Source organism: Engystomops pustulosus, chromosome 2 (genome assembly GCF_040894005.1).
Source record: "Engystomops pustulosus chromosome 2, aEngPut4.maternal, whole genome shotgun sequence".
Taxonomy (NCBI): Eukaryota; Metazoa; Chordata; class Amphibia; order Anura; family Leptodactylidae; genus Engystomops; species Engystomops pustulosus.
This window is the reverse complement of record NC_092412.1, coordinates 5,015,626-5,027,853: the sequence shown is the minus strand read 5'-3', so window position 1 is coordinate 5,027,853 and position 12,228 is coordinate 5,015,626. Positions and strand designations below refer to the sequence as shown.

The window sequence follows — 12,228 nt, the reverse complement described above, 5'->3', positions numbered from 1 at the left end:
AGCTCGCCTGGCAGCGGAACGCCAGCTCCATGCGCATCATGCGCTTCTTGCGCATCTGTTTACATTCCCCTCACCCGCCATATCCCAAACTTATAAGAACGCTACTACACTTAACTTGGTGCAGGCTGGGACCGAGTCTGACCCTGGGGCTGGTCATATACTGCCGACGCAGAGAATTGCGGGGCCTACCTCGGTCCAGGTCTCAAAGGCCTACTATACCTCCTCCCACCCCTCCTCCACCTCCTCCTCCTCCGAATTACCATCCGTGGGCATGGCGCCATCAGTCGGTAGCTCTAGGCACAGCAGCAGTGCCGTCGCTAAGCGACAGCAGGCGGTGCTGAAACTGCTGAGCCTAGGCGATAAAAGGCACACCGCCCAAGAGCTATTACAGGGCATTCCACATCAAAGTTGTTAACTTTGTCGCCACCCTGCTGTGTAATCCCCAAAATATACTTGCAAACTTTTACCATTTAGGGATATTATTTCAGCGCTTCTTGCGCATCTGTTTACATTCCCCTCACCCGGCATATCCTAAACTTATAAGAACGCTACTACACTTGATCTTATACAAAAGGTTCTTAGAAGTGCTGTTTGGGGAGTAGCCTAGAGACAGGGGCTTGGATTGGCGAAAGCTCGCCTGGCAGCGGAGCGCCAGCTCCATGCCAAGATCCAACTAACATAGTTTTAACTGCAGTACCTTTAATCTACTACTAGTTCACTGCCTCCATACATGGTCCCCTTATCAAACGAGCTGTGTCAGGCAGAATTTTGGGTTGTTTTCATGGCTTCCATGTTAACTTTGTCGCCACCCTGCTGTGTAATCCACAAAATATACTGGCAAACTTTTATCATGTACCGATATTATTTGAGCGCTTCTTGCTCACCTCCTTTGGTTCCTCTCTGCCACCCATTGGTTTGAAGCCTGAGTCCATTTAGGGTATGTCGCCATGACACTCTCTAGCCTGCCACTGCTGCCGCTGCCTCTGCATGCCGTCCCCTATAGTGTCAGGGTCAATTATTGGATGTTTTAGATGCTATCTAGCTTCATTCTGTCACTCTGTCATGGCCATGCTGTTGCCCATAATTTTGGCATAATGGTGCGATTATGCAGCCTCAGAGGCATCCATGCATGCTGCCCCTGCTGTTTCCTGTCCATTTCCGTGGTGTTTCCATCCTTTTCTGAGGTTCCCAGGTGTTTGGCCAAGCTTCCCTGTGCAGAGCCTTGGTCCCCTTGAAAAATGCTCGAGTCTCCCATTGACTTCAATGGGGTTCGTTATTCGAGACGAGCACTCGAGCATCGGGAAAAGTTCGTCTCGAATAACGAGTACCCGAGCATTTTAGTGTTCGCTCATCTCTATCTATAACATGTATATAACAGCAGGAGGGTCTATAACATGTATATAACAGCAGGAGGGTCTATAACATGTATATAACAGCAGGAAGGTCTATAACATGTATATAACAGCAGGAGGGTCTATAACATGTATATAACAGCAGGAAGGTCTATAACATGTATATAACAGCAGGAGGGTCTATAACATGTATATAACAGCAGGAAGGTCTATATTTTGTATATAACATGTATGTTCCAGGCTCTACATTTTGGATCATGTATAATTGGCTTGAAGAACATCATGCCTCATAACCTAAGACCTGGTACAGACATGAAGGACGATGTGTTGACTCTCCAGTTCTGGATGTGAAGGGTAAACTTTATTCTTGTCTCCTTATTCTCATTGGTGGGGGTGGGGGGGGGGTCTCAGAGGTCTCCGTCCGGGGATCTCCCCTAATGATGTCTCCTATGATCCCCACAAGACTCGGAGGATTCTTCTGCCTTATAAATTCTTCTCTCTGATCTTTGAGGATCCTGGCAGATCCCATTCTGTGGTCCAGAGCCTCCTGTGACGAGGGTGAGGTCACTGCGGAGGAGCCTGCAGTATATACCTCCACCTTCACCCTGTATATACACCCTGCATGCAATATATAACATCCGTGCACTCAGTATACAGTGAGCAGAGGTGAGAGCAGTCACAGGGCACCTATTACTGGAGGTAGGTAGCAGGGTGACACCACAGCACAGGACGTGACGTGCACCAATATTATGACCTTTTTATGTTTTATATAGACAGAAAATGTAATCATTTCCAAATTTTGCTTTTTAAAAATCTCACAGATAAAGCTTCGGCGTAGAACAGTTTGTGGGTCATCACAGTGATGTGTGTACTGGGAGGACTGGAGTGTAAAGGGAGGATTGGGAGGACTGGGAGATACTGGGAGGATTGGGAGATACTAGGAGGACTGGGAGATACTAGGAGGACTGGGAGAACTGGGAGGACTGGAAGATACTTGGAGGACTGGGAGATACTGGGAGATACTGGGAGGACTGGGAGATCTGTGAGGACTGAGAGATACTGGGAGGACTGGGAGGACTAGGAGGACTGGGAGAAATGGGAGATACTGGGAGGACTGGGAGATACTAGGAGGACTGGGAGATACTGGGAGATGCTGGGAGGACTGGGAGGACTGTGAGATACTGGGAGATCTGTGAGGACTGCCAGATACTGGGAGATACTGGGAGAACTGGGAGATACTGGAAAGATTGGGAGATACTGGGAGGACTGGGAGATACTGGGAGGACTGTATTGCAAAGGGAGGACTGGGAGATACTGGGAGGACTGGGAGGACTGGATTGTAAAGGGAGGACTGGGAGATACTGGGAGGACTGGAGTGTAAAGGGAGGACTGGGAAGACTTGGAGATATTGGGAGGACTGGGAGATACTGGGAGGACTGGGATATACTGGGAGAACTGGGAGATACTGGAAAGATTGGGAGATACTGGGAGGACTGGGAGATACTGGGAGGACTGTATTGCAAAGGGAGGACTGGGAGATACTGGGAGGACTGGGAGGACTGGATTGTAAAGGGAGGACTGGGAGATACTGGGAGGACTGGAGTGTAAAGGGAGGACTGGGAAGACTTGGAGATATTGGGAGGACTGGGAGATACTGGGAGATACTGGGAGGACTGGGATATACTGGGAGAACTGGGAGATACTGGGAGGACTGGGAGATACTGGGAGGACTGGGAGATACTGGGAGGACTGGGAGATACTGAGAGGACTGGGAGATACTGGAAGGACTGGGAGGACTGGAGTGTAATGGGAGGACTGGGAAGACTGGGAGATATTGGGAGGACTGGGAGATACTGGGAGGACTGGGAGATACTGGGAGGACTGGAGTGTAAAGGGAGGACTGGAAGATACTGGGAGGACTGGGAGATACTGGGAGGACTGGAGTATAAAGGGAGGACTGGGAGGACATCACATTATGTAAAAATGGTAAAACACTGGTAACACTGGAGCAGGAAGAGACTCAGGGGGAGCTCAGTGCCAGGCAGCTGCTGCCAAGCCAGATATAATAATGGGAAGTGTGGAGACAGAGAGATAGATGACTGGTCATATCATACATGGAATATTCTGTACAGCACCGAGCACCTGTGTATAAGGACGGCACAGCTGCAGGGGGAAAAGGGGGGCGCGCAAGGGAAACAGGGAATATGGGCACTAGAGCAAAGGTGAATAGGGGAATGGGTGGATTAGGGTACAAGGGGATTAGGGGGAATGGGCGGATTAGGGTACAAGGGGATTAGGGGAATGGGTGGATTAGGGTACAAGGGGATTAGGGGAATGGGTGGATTAGGGTACAAGGGGATTAGGGGAATGGGTGGATTAGGGTACAAGGGGGTTAGGGGAATGAAGGTTTAGAAGACAAAAAAATTAGCGGAATGTTTGTATTAACACAATACAAGGGAATTAGGGGAATAGGTGGAATCATGCACAAAGTAAATTAAGGGAATAAAGGTTTTGAATAGAAGGGAAATAGGCAAGGGGTGAGTACAATGGAATTAGGGGGAGAGGGATGATTACAGTAAAATAACAGATCTATCAGACTGTCGGGGGATCCTCTGTACTTACAATCTACAGATGTGTGACTGGGCAGTACAGACACATTTCTCCTGATCTCATTAGACCTTGGCCTGTAACCCGGAGCAGACATCCTCCACACCAAGGAGAGAGGTGGATCACCATCTTCATGGACAGGATTGTGTAGTCTAAGAGCCGAGACACGATGAACCTCGCTGCCACTGGGTGATGTGATGTCTCATACATGGTACAGGGTCAGGAGGAGTCGGGAGTTCTGTACAAACCTGTTAGGCTCTACCTCTGCATGGTCCAATAGATGGAGGCCATTGTAAGACCTTCACAGAGCAGAATAACCTCAGCTCTTCCATGTCTTTATTGTTAGGCTGATTATAAATGCCCATCAAGCTGGACCAGCCAAGGAAACTCACAGTGGGTGATTCAGAAGACGGTAAGGGATGTCCAAAAAACTTTGAAGGAACCAATATCATAATAATAAAGAAAAACTCAGCCTAATTAACTGTAAAGTATGAGATGTTCATGTTTAATGGGACATAAATGACCATAGAGGAGACATCTGTAGGTCTGACCTTCCTCCATGTTATTTATGATGTCTCATGTTTCTTCATCCAGACCTTCCATGAATGTGAGACACGATGTCACATCTAATTCTACCAGGTTATTTCCCCTCCAGTTCTTCCTCCTGGGGATCCCTGGCCTTGAAGATCTCTACCTCTACCTCGCTTTCCTCTTCACTGTGATTTATGTCACATCAGTCCTCGGAAACTTCACGATGCTCTTCATCATCAGGATAGATCGGAGCCTCCATGAACCCATGTACTACTTTCTCTGCATGTTGTCCTCCGTTGACTTGGCCTTGTCCAATTCTACCACCCCTAAGATGTTGGGGATCCTTTGGATGAACACTCATGAGATATACGCTGAGGAGTGCCTCACCCAGATGTTCTTCCTCCATTCCTTTGCTATCATGGAGTCAGCTCTGCTCCTGGCTATGGCCTTTGATCGATATGTGGCTATCTGTAACCCTCTGAGATACACCTCCATACTAACCAAGGGGCTGGTCATGGTCATTGGCGTGTTGACCATTAGTAGGGCGGTGGCACTGATGACACCATTGCCTTTCCTCATAAGAAGGCTACCCTTCTGCTCGACCAACGTCATCCACCACTCCTACTGTGAGCACATGGCCGTGGTGAAGCTGGCCTGTGCCGATACCACCTTCAACAACATCTTTGGAATCGTGGTGGTATTTTTCATTGGAGGATTAGATTTGATCTTTATTATCTGTTCTTACATCATGATTCTTCGGGCCGTGTTTCGGCTTTCCTCTAGGGAGGCCAGATTCAAGGCTCTCGGCACGTGCGCCTCCCATATCTGCGCCATCCTGTCATTCTGGATTCCCGCAGTGCTGTCTTCTGTAGTCCATAGGTTTGGACATCATGTCCCGGTCCATATCCACATCTTATTGGCCAATGTGTACCTGATGCTGCCGCCTCTCATTAACCCCATAGTGTATGGTGTAAGGACCAAGCAGATTAGGAACAGGGTGAAGTCCATCTTCAGTGCAAACCTCCTCAAATGTTCCACCAATGTCTCCTCCAACGTGGCAAAGACTTAAGTGTGCAACATTCCCTCTGAAATGGAAGAGTAAACCAAGAATTCAAAAGAACCTGCAAAGTCAGACAAAGAATGGCGCAGGGGATTTAATAAATCTGTGCCAATATGTTCATTCTAATGGCTGCCCTCCAAGGGCTTAAAGGACGTCTACCACCAGGATGAAGGGTTGTAAACACAGCACACTGACATACTGGTGTGCGCCCAGTCTGCCAGGATCCAATCTTCTTTTAGCTCATTAGACTGATTTTTAAAGCCTTTTTTTGTAAAAACAAGGGCACAAGAAGCTAAAAGAAAAGCAGATCCTGGCAGAGGGGGCACACACCAGCATGTAAGTGTACTCAGTTTACAATCCTTCATCCTGGTGGTAGATTTACTTTAAGGGCTCATTGTAATCATATCACTCTATACATGTGACTAGGGATGAGAAGACCAAGGAGGGTTTTGACAGCTTTGGCCGAACCTGGAACAAATGTTTGATTTGGGTACCTGAACCCAAACACACCTTACCACCACATACGAGTTCGGGCTCACTGCCACCAGCAGCGCCCGTGATCATAGCTCAGCTCATCACTGCAGAGGACTTCTCCTAAACCACTCGCTTAACTGTGAAGGAGCAGATCCATCTATCATACAACCCACACTTGTTACATGGGGTCCTGGAAATCAGTGGGGTGAGAGGTTAACAGGCAGGAGGTCAGGCTGGGTGGCACAAGGCGAAATGTGGCATCTGGCAGAGGTCAGGACAAATTAGACTGGTGAGGTGTGAACTAACACAGAAAGAGGTGGAACATGTAGAAATTATAATGGACACCTTTATAGGACAAACATAAGGGACTGGGTAACATATGGCTCAGGCACCTTCTTAAGTAACCCAGGGTGCATGTGGCCATTAGCTTAGCAGTGACCGGCACAGTTAGTGAAGATTGTAGACGCTCTTTATAGGACACATATAAGGGACTGGGTAACACATGGCTCAGGCACCTTCTTATGACCGGCACAGTTAGTGAACATTGTAGACGCTCTTTATAGGACACATATAAGGGACTGGGTAACACATGGCTCAGGCACCTTCTTAAGTAACCCAGGGTGCATGTGGCCATTAGCTTAGCAGTGACCGGCACAGTTAGTGAAGATTGTAGACGCTCTTTATAGGACACATATAAGGGACTGGGTAACACATGGCTCAGGCACCTTCTTATGACCGGCACAGTTAGTGAAGATTGTAGACGCTCTTTATATATAGGAAAAATAATTTGTGGAGAACATTTTGGAGAACCCTGGAGACGTCTCTTAATGTATAATTCTTAGAAAAATGATGCAATTGATACAATTCAGCAAAGACCCAGAGGAAGAGAGAAGTTCTACATAACTAATCTCAAACTTGGTGCAGCTACTAAAGGTTTCAGTAGAAATATATATCATTACTTTGGTTTCAGATGATATTTTATACTATCTGTAGCTCCTGGCGTTGCCCGGGATAGTAAGTAACTGCTCTTATTTATAACAAAATAGAATGGGTTAAGAAAATATATTTTATATATATCTATAGACTGTTTCAGACTTTCTCTGTCTCTGGCCATCTCTGTCATTGACCATCTCTGTCACTGACCGTACCCTTTTTATAAACATTTTTGACCGTCCCTGTATCTGACCTTCTCTGTCTTTGGCAGTCTGTTTGAGTGACTGTCTGTCTCTAGCAGCTGCTTTAAGTATCTGTCTCTGGCAGTCTCTTTCAGTGACTGTTTTACACTCTCATTCCAGTGACTGTCTCTGACACTCTCATTCCAGTGACTGTCTCTGACACTCTCATTCAATTGACTGTCTCTAGATACTCTCATTCTAGTGACTGCCTCTGACACGCTCATTCCAGTGAGTGTCTCTGACACTCTCACTCCAGTGACTGTCTCTGACACGCTCATTCCAGTGACTGTCTCTGACACTCCCACTCCAGAGTCTGTCTCTGACACTCTCACTCCAGTGTCTGTCTCTGGTACTCTCATTTTAGTGTCCGTTTCTGACACTCTCTTTCCAGTGACTGTCTCTGTCTCCAACTGTCACTTTGTCTATGATGAGATTCATCAGAAGTGTCTGAGAGCAGAACTGCTCTAGTGGCCCATAGAAACCAATCATCTCAAGTTACATTTTCGCACAGCTGGTTGTAAAATTACAGATGATCTGATTTTTTTCCATGGGCAACTGGAACAGTTTTACTTCAGACATTTCTCCCCTTTCTTTGTCCTTCTCCATCTTACTTCTAACATAAGCATATTTGCCTGTAGCAACCAATCACAGCTCAGAGCTCATATTAATGACCTGTAGTAGTAACCAATCACAGCTCAGAGCTCATATTAATGACCTGTAGTAGTAACCAATCACAGCTCAGAGCTCATATTAATGACCTGTAGTAGTAACCAATCACAGCTCAGAGCTTATATTAATGACCTGTAGTAGTAACCAATCACAGCTCAGAGCTCATATTAATGACCTGTAGTAGTAACCAATCACAGCTCAGAGCTCATAGTAATCACCTGTAGTAATAACCAATCACAGCTCAGAGCTCATATTAATGACCTGTGGCAGAACAGCAACCAGTCATGGCTCAGCTTCCAACTGCCCCAGCAGCAGCAGACAATGGCTCCTGTACATGGGGGGGTAATAAGTGGGTTTTGAAATGCTCAAAACCGAGTCTATAATGTTACCTGAGTGACAGAGAGCGGCTGCGCAACATGTGGGGATTGTAAATGTGAGATTCCTTAAACCGACACGAACATACATATACACACACATACATACACACATATACACACATACATACATACATATACATGCATACACACATACATACACACACATACATGCACACATATACACACCCACACACATACATAAGCTCATACATTCATATACACACATACACACATATATACATAAATATATACACGCATACACACATACATACACACATATACACACATACTCATACATACATATACACACATACACACATACATACACACAACACAAATACACATCCACACACATACTCATACATACATATACACGCATACACACATACATACACATATATACACACACACTCAGCTTTATATATTAGATTGTGTTTGGGTGGGGGGGGGGATAGTGTGAACATTTTTCTAATATATTTTATCTCAAAAGTTAGTTAAAGGAAATCAAAATCCATCACGATGAACCAGGGACATTACTCATAGCTCCAGGAACTGGGACTGTGTTATCTGTTATACATGGCCTCCTTCCTTCTAAAATCAACTTTTATAATTATGCTAATGAGTCTGAGAGGCCTCCTTAGCTCCTCTGGCTTTACAGACTGCTAACTGTCTCACCCTGCAGGAAGCGCTCACTGCACAAGTGTTGAGGAGCAGGGGGGAGAGTGAGAAAGTCTCTAAAGCCAATTCACAGAAGGGCTACAGTAGGTCATCAGAATAATTTTAAAAGTTGATGTTAGAAGGAAGGAGGCCATGGATAACGATATAAGAAGATACCACAATTATGGTGCCGAGATCTATGAGTAATGTCCCTGGTTTATCATGAGGGATTTTGATAGTAGATTTCCTTAAATAAAAAACACCACAACGTTCTCCTTTGGGAAGGAAATCCTGTGCTCATCATGTTTAGTGTGGGCCTCAGAGTGACTCAAAGTGAACAAAAGTTGCTACCAGCCTCATGTTCTCCATAGCTCCCAACCATCCCAAATTTGGAGGGACAATCTCAGCTTTTCGGTGCTTTCCTGCCGTCCTTGACAGTTGGGAGAATGTCCGGCCCTGACACTAGAGCTTCAGAGCGCCCCACTTTTGTTGAGATTGACGCTCCCCCAATGTCATTAGGGAGCGGAGATAGTTTGATATGACATCCTTCTGGTTTCTGAAGATTCGCCAGTGGCTCATTGTAATGAATACTGTATGAAAACACCATATACAGCAATAGTATTAGTAGTAGTAGTATTGCAGTATATGGTAGGAACAATCAGACCCTCTAGGGGTAAAGTATCCTAGAGGTCTAAAAAATAGTAATAAATAAATAAATAAAAAATAATAATAAAATATTAAAAATCTATGCAAATATAAAAATGGGTTTTCCCGGCGGTGACCCTCATAACGGAAAATAGCGGCCACATGTCCAAAACGCCACTTATACACCATTGTACATAACATAAAAAAATTCATAAAAAGTGATTAAAAGGTTGCACAGTCCTCTAAATGGTAGCAATGAAAACATCAACTTATCTCGCAAAAAAATGACCCCTCCCCTGGCTCTGTGCACCACAGTATGAAAAAGTCATAAGCATCAGAAGATGGCGAAACTATTTTTTTGTCATACACATTTGTTTAATTTTTGAAAATGTATTAAAACACAATAAAACCTGCATCAATTACTTGGTATCACCGCGATCGGACCGAACCAACGAATAAAGTAGACATTTCCCACTAAGCCCACAACAAAGTGTTTTTTCACAGATTTCACCACATTTAGACTTTTTTTCCAGCTTTCCAGTACATGACATGGAATAGTAAATAACGTCTTAGGGAAGTACAATGTGTTACACAGAAACTAATCCCTTGCACAGCTCTGTACATGGGAAAATAAAAAAGTTCTGGATTTTTGAAGATGGGGAGCAAAAAATGAGCAGAAAAAGGCTGCATCCTTGAGGGGTTAAAGAGCGGGTGATATGTTTTGCACTGTTGCATTAGCGGGTAGGGAATGGGTCCTGTGTGGGGGCCTTTAAGGTCAATATGTAATGTTCTGTGGTGGGGCACAGAATGGGGCAATGGAAAAAAGGGAGGGACTTATTGTCTTCTCTTTAACCCCAAAATTGGGAGGTATTGGTGTCCTGACTAAAGCCCTCACCACCATCTGTCAGTGTCTCCTGTGAAGCCTCCATCTTTTCTCCTCCCCTTGCACTATTGAGCTCTGGACTAAGGACAGTTTGAAGGTTCATCAATCTCTGAGGCTCCTGGGACTCGTCCTTTCTGCTTGGTTTTATCCGTCTCCGGCCACCAGAGCAGATGCTAATCTCCGCTTTCTCCTGGATATTTCCTGGCATCCTGCTTGGCTCACTTAATACTTTTATGGCTTCCCATGTAGAAGGCCACGCCAGAGGATCTGCATCATTAAAGGCAAATGAGGAAACACCAGAAGAACATTGTTTATAGGCGTTATTACACCACGTCCTGGTCACCTGATTCCTGGAGACAAAGGGAAGGAACCGGCACGAGGGTCACGAGAGAAAGACATGAACTTTGCTGAACAGATTGTATCAATGCAACAATGGGACCAGAATTACAGGATTGTGTCACCCAAATAACTTTGGAACATTAAACTACAAATCCAATGGTCTCCGTGCACCTTCTGTCTCTATGATACTGGCCCGTCATGTGCCGCCTACCCTAAGTGACATCACTACAGGAGGACACCACCATCCCTGGTCACAGAATAACATCTCCTCAAATACTCCGTACCCCGGGGATCCCCTCCCTTTCACTTTCTAATACAGACATTAATGTTTTCCATAAGGAAGCATTGAATATGATAATAAACAGATTAAAAGAAAATACCCCATGTGGTGCAGATATTCCTTCCTACCGAAAACCGTAAGCAGCCATAGGGAGGGTAACAGGGTAATTTTCATTCATTTCCTGGGGCAAGAAGGAGGTCTTAATAGAAGAGGAGGGGGACAGAAGAGGAATAAGGACGAGTAGACGGGAGAGAATAGGAAGAGCAGAAGAGTCAGGAGAGAAAAAGAAGAGAGGAGGATCGGTCAGGAGAGAAAAAGAAGAGAGGAGGATCGGTCAGGAGAGAAAAAGAAGAGAGGAGGATCGGTCAGGAGAGAAAAAGAAGAGAGGAGGAACGGTCAGGAGAGAAAAAGAAGAGAGGGAGATCGGTCAGGAGAGAAGAGGAAGGAAGGAGGATCGGTCAGGAGAGAAGAGGAAGAGAGGAGGATCGGTCAGGAGAGAAAAAGAAGAGAGGAGGATCGGTCAGGAGAGAAAGAGAATAGAGGAGGATCGGTCAGGAGAGAAAAAGAAGAGAGGAGGATCAGTCAGGAGAGAAAGAGAATAGAGGAGGATCGGTCAGGAGAGAAAAAGAAGAGAGGAGGATCGGTCAGGAGATAAAAAGAAGAGAGGAGGATCAGTCAGGAGAGAAAAAGAAGAGAGGAGGATCGGTCAGGAGAGAAAAAGAAGAGAGGAGGAACGGTCAGGAGAGAAAAAGAAGAGAGGGAGATCGGTCAGGAGAGAAGAGGAAGGAAGGAGGATCGGTCAGGGGAGAAGAGGAAGGAAGGAGGATCGGTCAGGAGAGAAGAGGAAGAGAGGAGGATCGGTCAGGAGAGAAGAGGAAGAGAGGAGGATCGGTCAGGAGAGAAGAGGAAGAGCAAAAACGAATAGTCAGAAGACTAAAAGGAAGAGAAGAGGAGTGGTTAGGAAAAGGGAGGAAAAGCGGAGGAGTTGTCTGCAGAGAAGAGGAAGAGTGAAGGAGCATTCTGGTGAAAAGAGGGAGAGAAGAAGAGAAGATCAGTCAGGAGAGAAAAAGATAGGAGGATCAATCCGGTAAGAAGAAGAAGAGTGGAGGAGCAGTCAGGAGAGAAGAAGAAGTGAAGAGAAGTGGTCAGGAGACAAGAGGGAGAGAAGAAGAGAAGAGT

The 12,228-nt window shown here is 45.7% G+C and overlaps 1 protein-coding gene across 1 annotated transcript; it reads left to right on the top strand.

Moving 5' to 3' along the window:
- The first annotated feature begins 4,530 nt into the window (after nucleotides 1–4,530).
- Nucleotides 4,531–5,559, top strand: LOC140116367 (olfactory receptor 52K1-like). Its single transcript, XM_072132896.1, has one exon. It carries the CDS (start codon nucleotides 4,531–4,533, stop codon nucleotides 5,557–5,559), a length of 1,029 nt encoding a protein of 342 aa, XP_071988997.1.
- The last annotated feature ends 6,669 nt before the right edge of the window (nucleotides 5,560–12,228 follow it).

What these genes read in the sequence shown, in the direction of transcription:
- LOC140116367 (XM_072132896.1), top strand. Translation starts at nt 4,531, where the DNA reads ATGTCTCATGTTTCTTCATCCAGACCTTCCATGAATGTGAGACACGAT.